This window comes from Gymnodraco acuticeps, unplaced genomic scaffold (genome assembly GCF_902827175.1).
Source record: "Gymnodraco acuticeps unplaced genomic scaffold, fGymAcu1.1, whole genome shotgun sequence".
NCBI lineage: Eukaryota > Metazoa > Chordata > Actinopteri > Perciformes > Bathydraconidae > Gymnodraco > Gymnodraco acuticeps.
Window position 1 is genome coordinate 849,268 of NW_022990054.1, and position 23,601 is coordinate 872,868.

The following is a 23,601-nucleotide window of genomic DNA, read 5'->3' on the forward strand; positions in this document are numbered from 1 at the left end:
ATTCAAGATTAAAGATTCAAGGCTTTTATTGTCATTTGTACATAGCTACAGTGTAGTTATGACAAGGAAAATCTTAGGTCACAGGCTCCTCTAACAGTGCAACATAATAAAACAGATACAATAATGCAAGTAAATAAAATAAAATAGAATATAGTAGAAATAGTGCAGAATAGTCTATATACAAGTAATTGGAATATTGCTATATATATATATATAAATTGCAAACAGATGAATGTTATGGATGTTCATTCAAAAGTTAATGTGTTTAACATGCAGTCTTATGGCCTGTGGGATGAAACTGAAGGATATAGGAAGGACATCCTCTACAAAGAGGGATGTCCCACTTGTGCAGTGTAGTTATACATTTTTGCAACAATTTGGTCATAAAGTCATAAGATATGAGGGCTATTGAAATAACAGAAGCTATTTAAAATAAATTACTCTTTTCAATAACGAAACTGCTGAATTATCTTAATGCTATTCATATAAAATAGAAACATAAATTAAATCCTTTAAAAAGAGATGTGACCTAAGAAGATATGTATCTTATTTGTACAGTGCAGTTATCTGTTTTGGATTTGGGTCGCTGGTTAACACATGTGAAAGCTATAGAACAAAAACTGAACATTTATTCTATTAAAGAAATACTGTTAAATCAATTCATGACAAATCAGCAGTCAGAAAAAGTATATCACACATCACTCGTGCAGTAATTTGATGATGGTCCCGACCCTTTTTTGTTCACCTCCCTTGGTGAAACCCTGTGGTTAGTGACAGTCTGTTAGTCTGTTTATGTTTAACAACATAAAGTAGGCTTGGTATCATCATGGAATAAAGCAGGTCAAAGGGCGATCCTAAAGTAATAAACTAATTTGAGAATGTTGGCAAGTGTAACACTGCTGCCAAAAATACACTCTACACCTCTAAATTCCAGACAGTAATACTGCTATTGATTTTATTTAAATACACTAAGCTTGCCTGCAGGTTAAGTGGGCGAAAGCGCCTATGAGAACACAATAACTTGGGGTGGATGATGAAATGCGGATGACGTGGTGATGCAAGAACAAAATTACGTGTCAAAAAACCCACTTTCATTTTGCCTCGATTACCTACCTCGGAGACATTTCCCTTTTCCAACCAACCCAGCCCTTCATCCGGTCTGCAGAGGGTGCCTTTAATTTATCCACCGGGAGCCTGTTTTAAGCTCTGTGTGAGGAGGTAAGGTCTTGCTTTTCCTTAAATCAAACTCACCCATTCGTGCATCGGAAATGCCTGGAGCTGCGCCCTCCCACGGGGGAGGAGAGATCAAAACATCACAGTGTCACTGGTTCTGCTTCTATAAAATCAGCAAAGGTGCTTCTGAAGAGCCACAAGAGACCCTGGAGAGCAACACCTACTGAGACATGCAAAGGTAGGGATAGCCTCATCTATGCCCTCTCTTCCTTCTTTATTTATTATATGCCTTTGTTTGTTTTGGTGTTATTTGAATGTATTGTAAAGTAGTACTTGTCAAACCTGATTTGTGTGATGATTTGACTAAATACTTTTGTAGGCTGAATAAGTTTCCATGTTGCTGAAAACTATCTGGGCAGACCATGTAGAATATCACAGGGTGCTGAATGTGTTTTTCTTTTGTATATATCTCTGCGTAAAACATAGTTCACCTTTTTTCCTAAGCTGCCAGTAGCTTTTACCACAGTGCATGTGTGGTTTAGGTTCTTGAGTCCATTTCCTCTCTCTGCTCTTGTTAAATGTGTCATCTAAAGAACAACACTGATTTGTCATGTTTCCTCTCAGCCCTACCAAGCCTCCGTTTTCCAGCTGGCTCATAGAGCAGGTTGGGGCGGGCCAGTACCCGGGCCTGTGCTATGTGGGAATAAACAAGTTCAGAGTCCCCTGGAAGCACAACTCCAGAAGGGACTGCAATGATGAAGACAGTAAAATATTCCGGGTAGGTTGAACAGCTCCTATTACACATTCAACTGCAATTACATGTATGGTATGATCCGGCAAAGTGTGATTAGATCAAATGTTAATGGCTTTGTTGACATCATTAGAGATTCCTTAATGTCATAATGACTGTGTGCTATTTAATAACGGCAGGTGTTTAGAGTGGCAATTATAGCATGCCAACATCTCACTTCCACTTCCCTTGAATATAAGTAGCAAAACCACAATATAGGTTGTTCAAAATACGTTGTTACTTCGTGTTAAGTGGAAATCCAACAATCGAATTGTCCACAGAAAGAACTTAAAGTGGGTTCTCATATGCAATTACAGCTTTTACGATCATTTAATTTTCCTAGTGATCATAATTACATTTGAAGGTGTCCCCCCTGTGACGGCATTTGTAATGTGAGGATATGGAGTGGCTTTTATCTCGTGTTTTTATGGTTAACAGGCATGGTCAGAAGCAAGTGGAAAAATCCACGAGTTCCCAAACAACAAGGCCAGGTGGAAAACCAACTTCCGATGCGCTCTCAACAACCTCTCTAAAGGCTTCGAGATGATAAGGGATAATTCCAAGAATAAGGAAGACCCTCACAAAATCTATGAGATCATCAACACTGACTGTAAGAGGAGTCACTTAATCCAGGTGTTATACTTCCACTGTTAAGAGTTGAATACAAATGAATCTGCCCTTGTTTTCTTTATCAGCAGGCAACCTTGAAAGTCAGCCAGTACAAGACTCCCAGGAGGATGCTGACATGAGTCCAGATATCTACAACTCTCCCACAGAGGACCAACCTTCAGGAAATGAGGTGCAATATTGTCTGGGTTTTCTGTTAATTGATGTGATATCAAACTGATTTTCTCTGTGGTGGTTTCTTCCCTTAGATACTTACTAACTGCCTCAATACTATGCTGTTTCCCTCCAAACAGCTAATTCTTCTGAACAATTTCATGACCTTGGATCTTGGCAGCCAGCCATCAGGTAGAGTGTTATGCAAAAACGCAGTACCATAAAGTCATAGAAGAATGTCCTCTCCACCTGTTTATGGTTTTACATGGTTAGTAATGATGGTTAAATATAGTTTAATTACATTTTTATTGTCTTTAATAGATGTGCAACTATGGGCAAAAGACTATGTTCAGCAGAATCCAGCTGTCCCTGAAAGTTATCCTGTAGCAGCCGAGAGCCATCCACAGCATATAGCAGAGCAGCCTGCTTACTGTAAGGAAATGTTCAGCCTGATAAAATCACATTCCTTTATTGTCTCTATAAAGATGTGATGTATTTTAACATTTATTTTTTACAGTAAATCCTCCGCAAGTCCTCAGTTCACCTCTGCAGCCGACTATATATGACCTGGAGATCTCCATCCACTACAGGAAAAGAGAAATGCTAAAGACTACATTTAGCACTGAACTTCTCCAGCTTCATTACCACCACGAGGTCCCTGAGTTCAACGCACATCGTCTCTGCTTCCCCTCCACCGATGGTCTGCTCGACCAAAAGCAGGTACATGATATCAAATAGGCCTTTTGTGGAAATAAAAAACAAAACAAAATCCTACAAATGTACTGAAAAACACCTCAAGGATCATGTTTTGTGCCAAGCAACCAACATCTTAAAATAGGCTCCTGTCAGTATGGCACATAGTGAATATGTTTTCTTCTAGGAATGCGTTTCACATCACCAGCGTTTTTGTCCAAGCACGAAACCAACAAATTGGGAAACCTCGTCTGTGTTAATTTAGCATGAACTTAAGGAACAAGTTTGATAAAAATCCCCTGCCAAGAACTTTGATCCGAAATGCAATGCTTGATTTTTCCCTTAAGTTAATATATTACTGTACATCCTGGAAACTTTTCTTAAGGTTAAAGTTGTTCTAATGGCAAACTTTTTCTTTACACCAGGTTGAGTACACTAACCGCATCCTGAACAGCATCCAGAGAGGTCTCTTCCTGGAGGTACGGGACACCGGTATCTACGCCTGGAGGCAGGACAAGTGCCATGTGTTTGCCAGCACCAGTGATCCCAGTGTGGCTCACCCTAACCCCAGCAAGCTGCCCCCAAACACCATTGTGACGCTCCTGAGCTTTGAGAAGTACGTGCATGGTATGTATACATCTCTCGCTTTTTATACAGTAGGAACAAAATGACATTCTGTGTGAAGCCAGCATTAACTTCCACCATGCAATAAATGTTCCCACCTGTATCTGTTTCAGAACTGAAGCAGTTTAAAGAAAACAATGGTGGCTCTCCTGAATACGCCATCAACATGTGCTTTGGAGAGAAGTTCCCTGATGGGAAACCTTTGGAGAAGAAGCTTATCGTTGTCAAGGTAACGCTCTTTTCTAGTTTCACCTCAAAGACACATACAGGATTGGAGAGCGGCTCCTTTTAGTTATGCAGTTTTTATATGTGTTGTAAAATGTCTCAATGTGTCACTTCACCCCCGCAGGTGGTCCCTCTGATCTGTCGACACTTTCATGAGGTGGCTCAAATGGAGGGGGCTTCGTCTCTTCACAGCAGCAATGTCAGCCTACAAATCTCACACAACAGCCTCTTTGATCTTATTAACAACGTCTTTAGTCTACCCACAGCTGAAGAGCCAGCGAGGGCTGCTGCACCTTTTCAAACTCAAATATGAAATCACTCAAACTTTTCAAATCTCAACTATCCATTGGACCACCCTCTGCTCTGCAAAAACACATTATCAAACTGGTAAATTGTTGAATGTGTCATAGAAGCTGAAGCACAAAGACCAGGAATTAGTTTGAAGATTGCATAATATACCGTCAATAATCAAACACGTCGCTGCTTTGCAATGCCTCCTGTTTTCATTATTCACAAATGTTGGCAATCATTTTTTTATCACTACACCAGTAGATATGAGCTCTTCTATTGGACTGTTACATTACTCACTCAAAGGCCACAGGTCTTGCCTTAGAATACTTTTATATGATAACTGTACATGTCAAATCACCTGCGAATGAAATGTACGGTTCCATTAATATTATATATGTACGTGGAACAGAATGAGGCCCTAAATGATGGGAAATCCTTCATAAGATGTTAAGTTTTTCGATATTTATGAACTTGTAACATGCTTAAACTGGATGGGGATGTATGAGACTGTCATGCTGCCATTGACTGCAATGTTTCCTTGTTTGTGATGAATGTTTTTGCACTTACCATTTTCACACTCGTTTTTTGCACTTTTTACACTGGAAAAATCCCTTTGAAAAACTGTCATTAAGATATTAAATAAACTGTTTAACTCCGAATGACGTCTCAGTTTATTACCACTGTGCTGCAGTGTGGACTCGGAAAGGCTGGGAGGTAATACTCAGAATGTATAATTGATCAATTTAAAGTTATAATGTACTGCTTTCTTATAAGTCAAATCAAGCCTAACATTGAAAGACCCTAAGTGGTCGTGGATAATGACGACGATTGATGAATTAAAGAGAAAGATGTCAAGTCATCTATAAAAACAGAATCATGTGTTTTCAGTCTTAAAGTAACACCAATACACTTGAGATACTTACAGAGATAATATAAAAGGGCCATCTCTATGCTTGTCATAGAATATCTTCAGATGTTACCACCTAAAGCCAAACCCTGCTTGAGCCGAAAAATGATATCAGGAAAAATAAATAGTAAAAAGATTAGATCGAGACAAACCCTATTCATCATCAGTGATTTATTATCAAGTGTTCCCTCTTAAAAACATCTGGCCTGTCTAAAGTAAATGCGGAAAAAAGTTAAATACAATCAGATAAACATGAGCACCTGTGTTTGTAGATGTTTTCATTCCTAGTTCTTGGCTTTATAAAGCTGATTTCATGGGACAAAGTCCAAGGCAAGTCCAACCACCCTCATAATCCGCCTTTCCAGCAAATAAACTGCTATTGACACAGAATGACTTTCTCATGAACATTTCGATAAAAGAAAGCAAAGAGTGAGGTTCAGTTTCAAGACACATTGACAAAGCAGTCCTAATGAAGCTGTGATTACTGTTAGTATAGCAGACACCTCAAAGAGAACCCTGAACAGATTACAGTTCATTTTTGATATACATACCTTGGGAATTGCTGCGATATTCTATTGTTCCTATTATTCATGGAAATACATTGATCTCAAAAACCATGGATTTACATGCAAATAAAAAAAATTCTTAATATATATTACATACAACAACAAAAAACTGATGTTAAAGGGTATGTTGACATGAGTGCACCAGGTAAGACAGCAAGGCAATACAGAAATGAATGTTTCTGGGGACTGAAACCCATTGAGCTTTTTGAACATGAAGGCTGTATTTTAACTCTTTCCACTTCAAACTAAAATGTATACTTACGGTAGAGTGGAGTAGTATTCACAACTGTTTAAAAACAGAATTGGAAAAAACAAATTGAATCTCTATTATTGAGAAAATTAGTGGACTGGACGCTGGACTGGATTTAGCTCTTTAAACATTGTTTGGGATGTGGAAGACGGATAATACAAAACAGAAACCAGTCAGCTCTATAAACTAGAACCATTTATATCAGTCATTCGCAACATAGATGAAAGGAACATAAGTGGATATATCAAATCTATATTATTTACAACCAAATCTAAAATGGTTTCATATCTTTACGGATACACTTTCTACAAAAATTGCATAACAGTGTTGTTCCTTAATGTTACAAATGTCTTAAATATGCAAATAATGCATATTAATCTACCACTTCTTAACCAACAGAAAGTTGTGTCACTGATAAATACCCACAAAACAGCCGTGTGAAACTCAAAGCCCGAGCTGCATCCGAAGCTACCTGATTTCTGGCTCCATGGGGGGGGTTGAGATTTGCCTCTTTAAGGCACAACCTCCAGGCCTCCCGGTTCTGAGATGATCAACACAAAGAGTCCACTTCTTGGCAGTGGCAGTCCAAGCACAAGTCCTCAGTAGGTGCAGTTCAACAAAAAGTTAGTCTTCAAAACTCAGAAACCTTGACATTGTATAAAATCTTGAAGCTGCTAGTTTACCATTTTGATTGTAGAGTTGGAGATCACAGCCAGTAATATGACTCAGAGTAAAACATGGTGTATGGGTTAGTGTTAGCAGTGGCTGTCCTCGCCTTCAATGTTTGCCTCCTCACGGGCTATCAGAGATGTTCATATCATCAGCCTCCTGCCCTAAGTCCTCGTCTTTCTTGTGTTTCCTAGCGTGTTTGAATTTGTCCACATATGCCTTGACCAGATTGCCCACCTTCACTGGGTTGATCTCCCCACTCTTGCTGTGGCACACCTGGTGACCAGGAACAAAAGCAATATTATATATATTTTATATTCTCAGGAAATACTGACTCAAAGTTCTCGTTTTTCCGGCAGTGGTGACAAACCTTGGCTAAGTGTTGTACTCACCTTCTGGACGGCTTTGCGTAGAATCTCTTTGTATTCATCCTTGTTGATGTCTCTGTTCTGGTAGAAAGGCTTGATGGCAAGCTTCACCTCTTCTATAGCCCTCTCCTGCATGTGCAGCTTCTTCAAATACTGATGGTAAGGTTATACAAATCAGACATTAGTTTCTAAAACTATTGTCAAAGGAAAAGGAGTTATAACGTTTAGTCTAAACAAAATATCCCATGAGAATAAGTGCTCTATTCAGTCCAAAGATTACACACTACAAACACATAATCACCTGATCTTTCCCCATTAAATCCCCTTCCTCTGCTTCTCCTTGTTCTCCATCAGATCTAGAGGAGGTTCCAACAGCCCCCCTCTTGGAGGGTTTACTGACAGCCGCAGTGATGTCCTGTGAAAGCCAACCAAAATGATATGGACGATAAGAACATGGATTACATCACTTAGGGCAGGAAAACAATGATACTTTTGTCAATACAATTGTGAAAAATGCCTTAATATAAATAAATCTTATAATGTCCCACAATCCATGGCTAAGTATCAACATTTCATCATCAAAACTTTTATATATTACATGTCTGTAGAGGATTATAATGGGAGAAGGAGGAAGTGTCTGAATCAAATCTGTTGACAGCAGGTTTCTACACTAAAGCTTTTACTTTCGTTTAGTCTGAAATTATCTCAGTATCAGTTTTAGTTTCTGTCACGTGACCTCACCCAGAAAAATACATTTGCTCTTTTATAGATAAAACACTGCCACCCTCTGGTTATTCAATCACATGACACATGTACAGTATAGTGTTTAGCTAGCACATTTAGGTTAACTGTTATTAGGCAATACCTGTCCTACCTGACTGGATGTCTGGCCTGTTGAGGAGGGTCTGCGAGCCCCTTCCTGCTTCAGCTTCAGTTTATACAGAGACAGCTCTGTCAGGAAAGATTCAAAAGAAAATATTAAAGGTCACCTATTACGCAAAATCCACTTTTTCCTGTATTTTATACATGAACATGTTTCTGTGGAAAGAGATTCTGAAAGTTTCAGGAAAAACGATTCGCTCTCTTTTTGTCCTGATCCATTTACAAACTTGTCTGAAAATGAGCTGATCAGATTTTGGCCACTTTGTGATGTCATAATGTTTTTTAGGCATTAGCCCATTAGCCAATCAATCACCAACCAAGGTAACAACCCCCCCCCCACCCCACCTTATCACCTGAATCTCCTCCTAGAGCACCATTGTGTTCTTTGTAACCAAATATCTCTCAGAGGGGCGTGGGGAGGGGCTCCTTGTTTTCATCTAAAGTAACAGACAGAGAATCAGCACTTTTGAAACAGGGCTGAAACAGAGGGGATTATGGGATGCTGCAATGATCTGTTTGGTATTTCAGCCAAACACTTCAGAGACATGTTTTGTATTTATCTGAGACCTATAATATATTGAGGGAAAACAGTATAATAGGGGACCTTTAAGTAGAAATACACTTTATGATCTGTAACATCTAGACAAAATATCAAGGAAATTGTATGTAAAACAAAATAAATTGCTTTTGACATCTTCCAGCAGCAAGACTTACTGCTTGCAGACTTCTTTTCTGGTTGAGGCCCCTCAGGCTCCTGTATATTCCAGGTGACCCTCTTCCCCTGAGTCTTGAATTTGGCTACGGTCGATATCTGTTCGCTCTTCCCCTCCTCCCCCTCTCCCTCCTCTCCCTCCTTCTCCTGTTTGACAGATGCACCGCTCTCCTCTGAGCGCTCGGTCTTCACATAGTCCAGGCTGTCCAGCATCACATCGACATTAAAGTCATCATCAGAGTCCGAGGGCTCCTGGACTTCCTGCTTCACAGAGTCTGGTTGTTCTCTGGAGGCCGTTAACTCTGGGTCAGACACTGTATCCTGGAGACTGTCTGCTGGGACAGGTGTGGTCAGTGAGGAGGATAAGGGGAGGGGGGGTGAATGGCATAATTTAGGGGAATTTAGCTCAGATTTAATCATGGGGATTTTACACTTCTCCGTCTTGATGGTGTCTTCTTCTTTCCCCTTCTCATCCATGCTCTTGGCCTCCATGAAAGCATGGATGTCAGATTCTTCTTTCTTAATCGGTTCACTAATAGAAAACAAATCTTCAAACATATCAAGAGATGGTCGCTTTTCTTTCTTTATTTCTTTTTCAACCTTGATCTCTGTAGCTTTTCCTGCTGTTGTGTCCTGGCTCTCTACCTTATGGTCTTTCTTTGTCATTTCAGAGGCAGGAGTACGGGAGGGAGTCTTGTGTCTGATCACTGGGGCAACGTGTTCCTCTTTGATGGAGCTTACAGGTGTATCCTTTGCTTTTTTCTTGTCTTGTGACTGTTTCGTGTCTTTAGAGGACGAAACGCGGGACCCTGAAGTCTTCTGAGCGCTCTTGGATGAAGACCCTTCTTCTTTCCTTTTCTCTCTTGAGCTGGATCTGGACCTGCGTCTCATCTTGTCTTTTGATCGAGAGTCCTCCTTGTCTTTGGAGGAGAGCGGTGGCTGTGGCAGTCGTGTGTGACCCTTCTTCCGTTCCCTGGATACGGATCTGGACCGTGATTTCGACCGGGAATTTGAGCGACCCCGACCGCGTCTCTTGTCCTTCGACTCTCGGCCTCTATCACTGTCTCGATCTCTGCCATCACTTCTCTCCTTGCTCCTTTGTAAAGGCTTCTTCTTTCTGGAACGCTCTCTGCTGCTAGATCCAGAACCAGACCTAAAATCAGTGACGAGAGACAAAAACCCTTAACAGAAGCAAACGACGTCAAACAGCAACAACTACATATTTGATACAAGCAATATATTGGACAAAGTGTTACATATTTACCTAGATCTCCTCGTCTCTTTGGATTGGGAGCAGGATCGCTGTCTCTTTGGGCGTTTCCTCACAGGGGACTGAGAGCTTTCAGAGACTGAGTGTGCACCAGTCCTCTCTCTGGACCTGGACCGCCTGGAACTCTTTTCCTTTTGTCTGCCTCCTGGGCCTGATGCCTGACGGTCTCCCCTCTTCCCTCGGTCTGTCTCTGGACTTTTAGAGCGCCTCTCCTTCGAAGCTTGGAAGGTCTTCCCTCGGTCTGTCTCTGGACTTTTAGAGCGCCTCTCCTTCGAAGCTTGGAAGGTCTTCTTCTTTTGGCCCAAATCTCTTGACTTGTGAGAGGATTTAGAGTCAGATTTAGTTTCTGGCTTTTGTTCCTTCTTAATGGGAGTAGAGCTAGATGCTGATGGATCTCGAGGAGCAGTGTTAGGAGTGACAGCACTCTGTGCACTCTCCTCTTCTCTCTTAATCTTGAAAAGATCCAGTCTGTGTTGGACAGGTGGTGAAGTGTCTTCTGTCTTTTCACTTTTAACGCTGCTACCAATTCTTTCAGCTCCCCCTGCGTCATCCAACTCTGGTTCCATCTTAACTTTAGTGGCTAGTAACGATGTTGTTTTCTCAGACTTCATATCTATTAGTCTTGATTTTGTTTCTACCTTGACATATGTTTCTGAGAATCTGACCTCCTGGGATGTGGATTCCTGAGCATCAGCTCTCATTGGTTCTTCCTGTGAGACCTCAATGTCCTGTGATTCGGTTTTGACAGTCACCAGGTCCTGCTGCCTTTGCTTCTTCTTTACTAAACTAGAAGCTTTCTCCTCGCGTGTTGCATTCTGGGAGCTTCCATGCAGTCTTGCGCTCTCAGCTTCGTTGTCTGAGCTGCTCGAGTCTGACAGAGTGGGATCAAAAGGATCGTAGATAGTATCGCTGCTCTCTTCCTGTTTGACCGCTGTACGCGATGCCAGCAGCTTCTGTTTATCTCTGTGCAGCTGCCTCTTTTTGGCATCGTCTTCCTTTTGTGCCCGGGTCGGCTGCGTACTGCTTCCAGCGACAGGAAGTGACGAGCTGCCTACCTGCCTCGACTGCCACGTGTTCCCACTTGTGTTAATGCGGAAACTCACCGATGACGAGGATGATGCCGACGAGGAATAACGAGACTGGCTGGCAGAAGAGCCCATGGAGGAGGAGGAAGAGGAGGAGAACGAGTTGGAGAAGGCTGAGGAAGAGCCAGGTCCCTCGGGCCTCTGCCTCTGACCCTCGGCCCGGCCCTTCTGCTGGTCTACACTTTGCTGCCGTCCCCTGTCCCCAGCAAGACTGTTCATGCCCGTTTCTGGAAGGCTGTGACCATGACGACTGGTGGTGGAATTGCTACTGCTTCCCCTACTACTACTGCTGCTGCTACGATCACGGACATCTTGATTGGTGCCATTATTTGTGACATCACCGCTCTCCCTTTTTATTTTTGGTATCCTAGGAAGCACTGACACATCTACCCACATGGGCTTTGCGGGTGCTTTTTGGGATTGTGATGAGGCCATCCCCTTGCTCTTGGTGCTTAGGGAGGGGCTGGGGGCTCCGTTGCTTCTCTGATGACCGTGGGGGTGCGTGGGTCTGATCGGAAGAGGTAGCTGAGAAGATGGTCGGATGTGGCCGGTCTGCAGGGGCGTGTGGGGGGGTAAGTGAGAGGAGCTCTGGGATAGAGGTCTGTTCATGGAACTGTGGGAGGATCCTGGTTGGTCTACATTGTAGGGGAGGGACGGAGAACTGTCTCCTTGGTTGGGGGACATCATTGGGCTGATCTGGGTGCTGGCCTCTCCTGAGCTGTTGTCGTTGCTGTGGCCTGGGTTTAACTCAGATTGCATTACTGCAACACAAAAACAAAAACCATTTAAAAACACATATTAAGAATTCAATTATTGCTTTGCTTAGCTGACACAGCTCACATTAGTTATTCACATCATGATTATAAAGAACCCCCCCCCCAGCAACAATTCTATCTGTTGCCGTCTGGCAGGTGGTGCCGCAGAATCAGGACTAAAACCACCAGACTCAGGGACAGTTTCATCCCACAGACCATAAGACTGCTAAACGCCTGAGCTCTGTTAAAGGTAGGGTAGGTAATTCACTTCAGAAACACTTTTTGTTATATTCCATGGAAAGCTCTTAACTTCCCGATAGCAATGAATATATTAAATGCTTTGACAATAAATACATTAAAAAAATGTCATCTGTGGAAGCCGTTGCGCTTCAAAAAGCACGACCAATCGTTTTAGCCGGCCCGGCTAAAATAACTGGATGGCCTACCTGCCTGTCAGCCTTCCATCTGTGCTCAAGCTTATCTCGTGCCCTCATTAGTCATGTGCGCTTTCGTGTGTGTTGGAAGAGGGGCTCTGTAAGGAAGTGGCAGATTTGTTCTGGTTGTGTATTTTCAAATTCTAGCGCACTCGAGCTGGTTTCTCCATTCTTACCTACCCCACCTTTAAGTGCTCAATAACCCAAATTCATCTGGTTGCATCTTAGAATTTATTTAATGTATTATCTTAATACTTATCACTGGATCAAACAGTATTTGATTGTATTTCACTGTACAATATTTAACCTTACATTCTGTTTCTTTCACCTGCACTATTTTATTCAAATGTATTATACTCCGTTTCATTTGCACTATTTTTATTTTTGTATTATTATTATTTTGTTGTCTTATGTCCTATAATAATATCTTGCATTGTCGGAGGAGCTCGGGACCTACGATTTTCATTGCCATAACTACACTGTAGCTACTTTGCATATGATAATGAAACCCTTGAATCTTGAATGTTATTCACGTCAGAGTTCGGGCAAACTGGAACATTCATCAACAGCAACACAGTGAGATGATGTGTGATCTTTGGTCTTGCTGTGTGCCACACACTTACATGACTTTGTAGCTTTAAGGGAACCATCTCGATTGATAACGACATCACAGCTGTTCATCAAGAGGACGCTTTGTCCTGATAGGATGCTTCCCAGGAGGTCGGGCACAGGAGCCGCCTCAACAAAACCCGCTGATTGGGGAACGTCCATACCTCTCCTGGTGTAGCAAAGCAAATCCTTAATTAGATCAGCCATATTTCAAGCTAGATACCATTGTGATGATAAAAACATTCAAAACACCTGATATATTGCATATAACAAATGATGGTCACTGTCATGATGCACATAAGTAGTGTTTGTATTTGTTGTTTAATAATTTCAGTTTTTTAAAAATGTTTATCTACTCTTCTTCTTAGCAAAACACAGAGAGATTAATCCAAAAATATTTTTAAGCAAAACAACACTAGATTTGCATTAAAGAATTACATAAAATAAACAAATTGTCATAAAAAAAAAGCAGTGATTTGTGCAATTTCTATCATGTAATGCACACGTATGCAGTGGCGGCTGGTGCAAAATATATTAGGTGGGGCTGTGGAAGATGGTACTGACTGGCACTTCAGGAGAGCCTTCACTGACTGGGGTTGTACAAAGGTGAGAGAGAGTAATCAAACATACTGTAATAGTGGTTTAGATGTTATATATATGAAACATTATTGTACATTTAAACCCATACATTCTGAGGATAATTAGTTACATTTAATATACAACATTTTATTTGAACCGTTCCACTGGGGAGGAAGGGAAGGCGGCGACCTAGCACCCTCTATTGACCAGCTGCCACTGCATGTATGTCATGCACATGTTCAACGTGTACAATTGTAGCGATTGATGAACAAAAACATGTTACTCAAAATCAGAAGTTCAGAATCAGGAGCTGTTCAAAACAACAACCCTTACTCGGGGTGTAACGGTACACGTACCGAAATTATTCGGTACGGGCCCTTTGGTTCGGTACACGTGTGTACCGAAGTGTACCGAACGAATATAACGTTAAACGTAAAAAATTGAGAACGTGAACAACTTTTTGTAAGTAATCTCAGGTGCTGCGTCGCAGCATTCAGAGTAATTTGCTCACATTGGGTTCAACGCGTCATAGAGCGACCAAGTCATTTCATTGGACGAGAGGCATACTATGAGAGCAGGGGCCTCATTTATAATTCCGTGCGTAGGATTCACGTGGGAAGGTTGCTTACGTAGTAGAAATCCAAAAAATAGGTACAGAAATGTTCCGCCACTTCCCGATTCACCAAACATTGCGTACCGGAGAGGAAAGTGCGTACAGCGCTTCCTACGCCGGTTTCCCTTTATAAATCACATTCGACTCGAAATGCGGTGCAGCTTTTGCAGGCTTCACGTAACGCCCATATTTGCCTATAAATAGTCAAAGAAACGCCCATTCATTCATTTTGACTGACTTTATGAAGAAGATCGCAGGAAATGACGACAGAACAGCTAAAAAAGACATCTCACGCCGTGTCAGATGTGGGTTATTTTGGGGAGGTGGAGATAAATCATATTATTTGGTGGATGCAGTTTGAACCAGAGTAGCAGCATGGAGGTCGGATCGTCACCAAAATAAATAAATAAATGGCCCGAAAAAGGTTAATGACAAAAACAATACACATAGCCTTCCTCAGGCAGTGTGTTTGTATCGGGGACAGGAGACCCCCCTTGATGAGAGACTGTAATAAGTGATCAGGGAATCATGACGACTGGATCTGAATTATGTTTTCGTATTTTGTGGTTTGTGTCTGTGATCAGCTGTGCGCAGCGTCTCCGCTGCAGCCTGTGCGTCTCAAATGCAAACGGCATAAAACACGATTAAACATGGTAGTATATAAAACCATGCTCGTATCTACAACCTATAGAAATGCAAAACGGCGTCAGTTTAGACGTAATTCTGTCCTCCTGCTTACCGCATCATTTATGAGAAAACATTTCATAACATTAACACAACATATTCGAGGTGGTTTTAAATAACATATCCGTATTTATTTATTTCTCCAAGTTATGTTTTTGTGTGCACTGAGGAGTCTCAAACAGGCGTTTGTTTAATCATTTTAAGATTGGCTTTAATCAATGTTTGAAAATAAATTCTTCATATATGATAAATGAGAGGTAACATTTTATTTATGGTATTATTTCCACATATTTCTCTCCATTCTTCCTTCTGCCAACGGTGTCGCAGTTTCTCGTCTCTCCCGTTGTTGTGCTTAGTGCGTACGCATGGGTTAGAGTTTGCGTGGAGGACCGCACATTTTCCCGTCAAGTTAGTATTTTATAAATCGCAAACATTGCGTAGAAACTGGCGTACGCCATTTTTTGAGCGTATATCGCTTTATAAATGAGGCCCCTGGTCACAGGGATGCATTCAAATTTAGTCAGTAATTTGAGGAACTGTCGAAATGGCGAACGCAGATAAAGTTGAGCTCGAAAATCCTCCAGCATCATTGAAGTCTCCGGTTTGGGAACATTTTGGTTTCGCAGTTACGTACAAAGACAGGTGGACCGAACCAAAGCTGTTTGTCGGCATTGTTCAACTAACATTGGTTACGCGGCTGGCAATACATCAAACTTGCACACTCATTTGAAAAGACATCACCCGAACGTCAATATCACGGGTACCAAAAGAAAAATTACTGAAGTGCAAACCCAACTCCCGCTAGCATTTAAGCCTCCACCACTCGCAGAAAGATCAGACCGAGCCAAAGCTATTACAAACGTTTGTTATGTTTTGTGAGTATTAGCACAGTAAAGCTCAAATACAGATTATTTCAGTTCATCGAAATGCTGCACCTTAATGTTTATTTTATTATATTTTGTATTTATTTGAGTGAATACATTATTCACAGTTTAATAATAATAAAAAAACAAGAAATATTTTATGTTTTGTGATAATGTTTTCTGCTGTACCGAAAACGTACCGAACCGAACTGTGACCTAAAAACCGAGGTACGTACCGAAGAGTCCTGCACGGGTCTGATTTTTAAGGCCCGCTCCCGCCCCGCACCTGCGACGTGCAATACTGAACCCGCCCCGCTACCCGCACATATTAGCCAATTAGTTCCCCGACCCGTCGGCACAAGATCCGCAACCCGACCCGAACCCGCATATATATGAGCAGTGAAAACGTGCAATTATTAACACACGCAGTTGCATATTTGTCTCAAAAAGCGTGGGATGTTGGTTTCTTTTCTCCATCTAGGATGACACCAAAAGCCTCCCAGAAGTTGGATTTCGCTCTTGAGGAAGTGTTATTGAAAATGCTGTATTCTCCGCTAGAGCTTCACCTCAGCCATTTAGAATGTGGCGCGCTCAGCAGCAGATTGATGCGCTGCAGAGGTTATGATTATGCGCGGTCCCGCATCACTTTTTTTGCGGGTCACCCGTCGGGTACCAGACCCGATGCAGGACTCTGACGTACCGAACCGAAATGTTTGTGAACCGTTACACCCCTAACCCTTACACATCATGGTTAGAGGGGGGTGTTACCTGGAATGGCCTGCAGTGACGGGTCGAGCTACAGGCTGGTGAGAGCGCAGAGCAGAGCGAGAGATCCCTCGTCTCTTGGCCTCCAACAGCGATGTGACGCGGGCCTGCTGCTCCACCTCCTCACTGGTCAAATGAATAATGCAATGCACTATTAGCTTGATAATTAAAATAGCATATGCTTAGCTATGTACAGTTACACTCTGAAGAACTATCCAACTACAGTAGGTGTTATATACTTGAATAGGTCATAACCACATATAAAGGTTTATGATATTGCCGGCCCAGACCTAGTCATACCAATGAGAAATATTTGAAGTCTGTAAAATGGTATTTGTGTCAGCAGTACAATATGCACAAGACTTCTTCTTACCGTTCCGATAATGGATCCAGGTCATATTGATCCCCGTGGATAGAGAGAGATGCAGTACCGATGTCAGCACGCATGTTGCTTAGCGTGTTCTCTGCTGGCCGATACACTGAAGGAAGCGAAGAACCCTTTTTGTCCTTTACAATTCGGAGAGTATTAGCAATACGGCTTCGAGGAGTGGCTGGCTTTTTCACGATCTAGCAGGAAATCACAGGTATAGTTTATTTAGAGAGAAATCAACTGACAGATTCAAGAGGAATAAATAATTGTATTTATACTCTTCTGAAAATGTAAAAAAACGAATTACATTAACCTCCAGTTAACAACAAATGTTGATGATAAACTCACCCTTCTTCTGGATTTAGTCCTCCTCACTCTCCGTTTCCTCCTCTTCACTCCTGTAGTTGCTGCTTTGCCTGTTTTACTTTTAGCAGAAGATGTCGTCTTTCTTCGGACCTTCCTGCGCTTTCCTGTTAAAACAACAATAACATTTAAAGGATTACGGCTTCATCACTATTTCCTGCTTTTCTCTCCGCTAAATATTTTTTTGTGTTTAAATATGTGACAAAAAAACTGTTGTGAAATGATATGTGTGTGATTACTTACTGGTCTTGCGCCTGTGGGTAGTTGGGGGGCGGGGGGTGAAGTCCCGTATATACACAGCCGTGTTGAGCCCAGCCACCACAGCGTTAATAGTGTCATCGAGCCAAGTGGACTGGATGAGAAAGGTTGGAGCCAACTAGGAGGAAAAAGTTTGCAGCACTCCATTGGTTCACTTTGACAACCCATTATTTATAATTACAACTACAAAACACATGCAGTGCTTCTCAACACAAGCATTTCAATCACAAATCAAATTGACAACACCCGTCAAAAACTCATGCCATAATTTCTCCTCTAAGAAGCATTAAATAACATCATCCAAACACACACCAAATGAGTCGCAAATGCAATCAGTAAATCTTATTTGCACAACAACAAACATTGTGGAACATGAAAACGCAAAAACCCAGCCTGCGCTTATACTATATAAGTTAGTTAATAAATAAGCCAATACTGAAGTGCTACGCCTCATGCCAAACCTGTGAGGAGCGTGCCTGTGTGATGCGATGGCGGTTGACATTAGCGCGAACCCTCTCGCTCTGCTGTGTCCGGGCGATGGCTCTGGTGGGACCTGCAGTACCAAACTGGAAGCGACTGGTGGCAGGACGGGCGGTAGAGGGAAGGCTCTCTGTGTCGCTAAGTTCTTCAGCTGAAACCCCTGAATTAAAAATATTTAAAAGATGCTAAATGGTGCAAACAATTCTTAAAAATGGCCACTTGATATATGACGAATAGATATAGGTTAACATGTCCTTTTTATATGATTTTTTTCGTTGCAACATCATTTGGTAGGAGCTACAAAAATAAAGAGCAATTCCACAAAGATATTGAATTTAGGAAGGCTTGAAGGCTTACTTGAGCGACGGTTGGTGGCTTCACACTCTGGGCAGAACCATTCCTCCACAGGAACAGAGTCCAGAGGAGGCGTGAGACACTCCATGTGATACCTATAGAAGAATAAGACATAACAAATACCTCTGATGAAAAATAAATCCAGCGGCAGGTTTTATTTCTGTAATAAAGGCAAAAGCTGACAACATTCAACACACCAAGAAAGGGGTTAGGTTTTCAAGACATTTGGAGCAGCTCCAAATCACAAGACAGATACACACATTATCTGTACATTTATGGAAGCATAGGACTGTGCTGTTCAATGCCTTTTTAGTTTAGCAAAAAATATCTATCTCACCCAGAATCACAGCCATCGCAGAGCAAGAGGCGGTCCTCGCGGTCAATGCCCCCACACGCCTCACAGCTGGTCTGCTCCAGGTCCAAATCTACTACTTCCTCAACCCCTTCCTTCACAGGCTTTTGTACTGTGATCTGAAGCAGAAAATAATCCCACATAAACATTAGCCTAAATTAAAAAGACTAAACTATAAATGTTGCAAAAGTTATGCTACCAAAAACTGAAGGCACTTACCATTTTCTTTACTTTGCCTCCATAACATTTCCTTAGGTATATGCTGTTGAAGGCAATACGGTCCACAGGACACGAGTTTGCATTCTAAAAAGGCAGAAAACTAAAATGTCAGAATTAACCATTCAACTTCCTCCAAGATGTATGCTTCGTAAATGCAAAGTATGTACTCGGAAGAAAAAGATATAACGTGCTTTATAACAAAGTGCTTTCTCCTTGGGTTCATATAACTTACCTTGGCCCATGCAAGGATGCAGTCGAGGCAGAAGTAGTGCTCGCAGTTCTCTGGTGTTGCGACAGGCTGGCTGCTGAAGGAGTTAAGGCAGATGGGACATTTATCTGCGTCTTCATCCGAGCTCATGTCGGCAGGATCAGCAGAGGTTCCAACTAAAGCTCCATCCTCAGCCTTAGCGTCTCCCTCTTCTTCCTCATCTGATCAAAGTAGGTAGAAATATATTGTGAATGCAATTGACATACTTTATTCATTGATGCTGCAGCATAAAAGAAAAGTAGTGAGCAAATAATGTTATACTTATTTCACGCAACATGTGTGTAGTGCATATCGAAGAGGCACATTGTCCTCTTTAACTCTACAGACAAACTAAGGTTACTTTAGTTACAAAACGAGTGTAGGTTTAATCAGATTAGCTTACACTTAAATGTATTTGTTATTGGGCTGTATAAACCTAAAACAGAAACATAAGTTGAGCAAAAAAAGTTACATGATAATCTTGTAACATGAAATAACAAGTACCATCTTCCTCTTCATTCCCATCTTCTTCTTCTTCCTCCTCCTCATCATCGTCTTCCTCATCATCACTATCATCCTCTCCACCTAGATGATCATCCTCTTCTTCCTCACCACTCTCAGATTCTCCCTCTTCAGACTCCGCTTCCCCACTGTCCGAGTCATCTAAGAGCAACACAAATGCATGAGGAGTTAAATAAAAGTATACTTTAGATTAAAACATTTACTCATGCTCTTATATATTATATATATATATATATATGAATAACATGTTAAACAGGCTACCTGAGATTGCCCACAACGCAGGCCTTTTTCCTTTGCTGTTGGAAGTACTGCGGTTGATCAGCTCCTCTTGGCTGTCATCTTCATCCATGGCTGACCATCAGAAAATCAGCTGAACAATTTCTCAACAGCAACACAGCTTTTCTCTTAAGGAATCCTAAGAAGATAGACCAGAATTGCAGATAGTGCTGTTTGGAATTGTTTGTTGTACAAGCTGAATTTGAACAATTATGACACAAGTGGTCTGAAAGAATATCATTAGGACTGAGATGTTTTGGTTGCATGTAAGCCAATCAACTCACTGTTCAGAGAGGACAGGAGATGATGGAAAGACAATCAACCGACTCTATGGAATGACAAGGTGATATCAGGCCGAGTCTTTGAGCAGAGAGGGAAAGTGATCCTCAAGCATGTTGTTTGTTTGTTTATTTATTTAAAGGACAGTGCACATTAATTCACATTGCTGTAAATGAGCCAGTATTAGCCAGCAGGCTAATTTTCAACTGTTGTCCTTGGCAAGATGTTAAATGACCACAACAAGACTAGAAAATAAAAACATAATTAAATAGAGTACAGCAGACAACATCAGTACACCAGAGAGGAACAGACACACATGCAAACAGATGACATATCATCATACCTTGATACAGTTAAAAGTGTTCACATTTTTGATTGTTTAAAAGCCAGTTCTTATGATTGTGGTTAAATGTATGATAGGAGGTGTTATTCCTTATCTGTATTGGTGTTGTGTTCCAGAGTGTTGGTGCCCTCACAGAGAAACAGTGTTTACCAAAGGAACTGGACCTAAGAGGGACTACACAGCCCCCTCTTAGGGCAGACCTTGTGGTTCTGCTGTTTGAATGGTTCTGCTGTATAGAAGTGCAGAGTGGTGGTGGGGGTGCCTTGCCGTTTAGAATTGAAAAAATGAGACATGCATCAGTGTGTTTTAAAATATTTTCCCAGCTGAGCAGGTTATGTTTGTCCAGGATTTTGCAATGGTGGTATAGCTTAGGTTTTCTGTCCAAAACTTTGAGAGCTTGTTTGTGAAGTGAGAGGATAGGCCTTAATGTTGTGCTATTAGCTGGTCATACAGTATGTTAGGTGGGGAAGGATCATGGCAGTCATGTAGAGTTTTGCTACAGGTGTTGTCAAACAGTTCCTTATATATCTGAAGTTTGCTAGATTGTATTTAGTTATTTGCATTACCTTTCTCACTTGTTTTTTGAAGGATAAAGTAGTGTCAAGGATAATGCCTAGATATTTAAAATGTGTAACTGTTTGAATGACCTCCCCAGACACATAGACCTTGGGTTCACAGTGTGATACAGTGTTGGTCTTGCTAAAAAACATACAGACTGTCTTCTTAACATTCAGATATAGCTGTGAGTCAGTAAGCCATTGATTTACATGAACCATTGCATCATTTAATTTGCCCTTGATCATTGGAATATAGTAATGACTACAGTACACGGATACATTAAACCAAGCGAGATTTTCTTACTAAGCACGATTGACATTTTGGAAGTCGTGAGCAATTTATAAAAGTAAAAAAACAACAGTTTTACATTTCCCGAATGCTGTACATTACCTGTATTGTTAGAAGACACACAGTTAAAGGTTATCTAGCATTAGCTTGCTAGCTAGGAGCAGCCTGCACGCTATACTATGGCTACATTTGTAAACAAAGAAGACATCACCGCAGCTAACAGAGTGCTTCCTCTGTGCCGTAGATAAAATATGCACCCATTATCTATTTAGATGTGTATTTTAAAGATATATGCAATAACAAGAATGTGAGACTAAGCTCTAACGCTGTTCTAAATGAACAAATGTCGCTGGCCACTACCATGAGCTTCAGGGTAACGTGTTAGCTAGCCTCAGTATAGCTACATTTAGCGAATGTCAACTAACGTTGCAAGCTCCCTTGGAGTCTGCACAATACATTGTGTAGGGGAACTTACACACATTTCCCAAAAACCGTACAACCTAAATTGCATATTTTAGCATTAAACAATCATTTTAACCAAACCTACCCTACTCAGTAAAGTGAGTTGTGATTGTAAGTGTCTGAAGTCTCCACGGTTGTTGAGTGACACCACCGGCTGGTTAGAGACGGAAATGGCAGAGTGCATTCAGGCTGTGACTCTTAAAGAGACACTGTTCGTTTATTTAGGATCACAGCAGGCCTAATATTAATGCATATCAGAGTAAAGACCAAATACTGGTACTACAACCACATTTAAGCAGCTAATTTAACCATTTTAACACATGATACCCAAATAATTAACTGATTTGTTGTGCTATTTATAGTTATTATAGCACATTTCATATAAGCAAGTTTAAGTTACACATTTAGTACCCGTTTCTTATTACATTATAATGAAAACATTTCCTTTAAAGTCTCAATAATCTTGTCAACTTTTTCAATCAGCCTATTATCAAATCTTTAATACACCTGTCACAAGCCACATGGAGCCAATACTGTAAACAGGTGCCACTGTCGCCCCCTAGTGGTCTTGGTTACATTGCAAAACAGCTGTTACATAATATAGGCTAATGTAATCCTGATTTGTGAGTTTATGGGGTTATGTGTATCCTGGCTGTAAATAATCCGACAGGGTTTTGGCAGACAAATACTGGTCAGAAGAAATCTTGAGAATATGCCTAACTGAACCCTAAAGGTTGCTTGATGATATACAAGAATCAGAGAAAGAACATCGTGTCCCAGCTGACAAGTTCAAGAGGGTCAATCTGGTGAAGAGATCTTTTTGTGCATATCTAAAAGAGGACTTGTTTTGTTTATATAAATATACCAGACGAAATGGTTGATAATACAATTATAATATAAATACAATATATGGTGGACCTATCATATTGGGATGTCAATTAAAAAAAATCACTCCAATGGAACCTCTGTATTGAAGGTCTCAATGCACCCAACTGTGTACATGAGAGATTTAAGGGTCAACTAATTCATATTAAAATTGTAGAGGAATCCTTAAACCCTCACTCTGCTAATAGTGTAAATCATCATAATGGCCCTCCTCCCTGTCGTCATCATCAGATCAGGCTGTCATGCTGCATCCTTGGTACGTGCACAGCCACACTCTGCTCATGGCAACACTGTACACAAGTAAACTGAGTTCAACCACTTTGCACTGTAGGGGTGGGCCGATATTTGTCAAACCGGCTTAAAGCACATTTATCCCACATGTACTAGCAGCTCCAGCATTAGATAATGTGATTTAAGGGTAAATAAACCTGCGTCGCATTGCTGTATGCGATAAATAATCAGTAAGGCCAATAAACTGTTATCGAGAGAATGGTTTATTCCTAATGTACGACGTGCAGAACTGAACGCGCCGCACCCCAACTATAACTCTCAGATCAGTTGAACTTGATGGCCCTTATAAAGCCCACCCCCCTCCCGGTTTTGATTTGACGAGTCTCTTTAACTTCACCTCAACTCGGCAGCGCATTGGCTGCACCCGTTGTTAGTTTCTTTCAAATTTGCATAACCAGGTCGGGTTGCAGATGCAGGGGAGTGGGCAGGGTAGGGAATAGTGCAAGTGAACTGAACTTCAGCGTCGG

General features: G+C 41.3%; 2 protein-coding genes across 8 annotated transcripts; one reads left to right on the forward strand and one right to left on the reverse strand.

Annotated features, from left to right (window-relative positions):
• The first annotated feature begins 1,272 nt into the window (after positions 1-1,272).
• On the forward strand, positions 1,273-5,232 carry irf7 (interferon regulatory factor 7). Its single transcript, XM_034215926.1, has 10 exons — positions 1,273-1,411; positions 1,798-1,951; positions 2,402-2,573; positions 2,659-2,762; positions 2,884-2,935; positions 3,065-3,175; positions 3,261-3,463; positions 3,862-4,063; positions 4,174-4,289; positions 4,410-5,232. The coding sequence occupies exons 1-10, from the start codon at positions 1,404-1,406 to the stop codon at positions 4,596-4,598; spliced, it is 1,311 nt and encodes a 436-aa protein (XP_034071817.1). The 5' UTR covers positions 1,273-1,403; the 3' UTR covers positions 4,599-5,232.
• A 403-nt stretch (positions 5,233-5,635) lies between these two features.
• Positions 5,636-22,127, reverse strand: phrf1 (PHD and ring finger domains 1). 7 transcript variants are annotated; one of them, XM_034215934.1, is made up of 20 exons: positions 22,044-22,127; positions 20,014-20,167; positions 19,735-19,893; positions 19,216-19,412; positions 18,984-19,067; positions 18,750-18,883; positions 18,416-18,507; positions 18,040-18,218; positions 17,564-17,696; positions 17,306-17,427; positions 16,961-17,154; positions 16,591-16,713; positions 13,098-13,252; positions 10,465-12,046; positions 10,195-10,407; positions 8,933-10,083; positions 8,211-8,287; positions 7,638-7,751; positions 7,361-7,489; positions 5,636-7,244 (listed from the first exon to the last, which is right to left on the reverse strand). In XM_034215934.1, exons 2-20 carry the CDS (start codon positions 20,099-20,101, stop codon positions 7,092-7,094), a joined length of 5,079 nt encoding a protein of 1,692 aa, XP_034071825.1. In that variant the 5' UTR covers positions 20,102-20,167; positions 22,044-22,127; the 3' UTR covers positions 5,636-7,091. The 7 variants fall into 7 exon arrangements, with proteins under 7 accessions (XP_034071825.1, XP_034071824.1, XP_034071820.1 ...); XM_034215933.1 differs by having other exon boundaries at positions 8,202-8,287; XM_034215929.1 differs by adding an exon at positions 20,313-20,912 and having other exon boundaries at positions 8,202-8,287; positions 10,195-12,046.
• Positions 22,128-23,601: the final 1,474 nt, after the last annotated feature.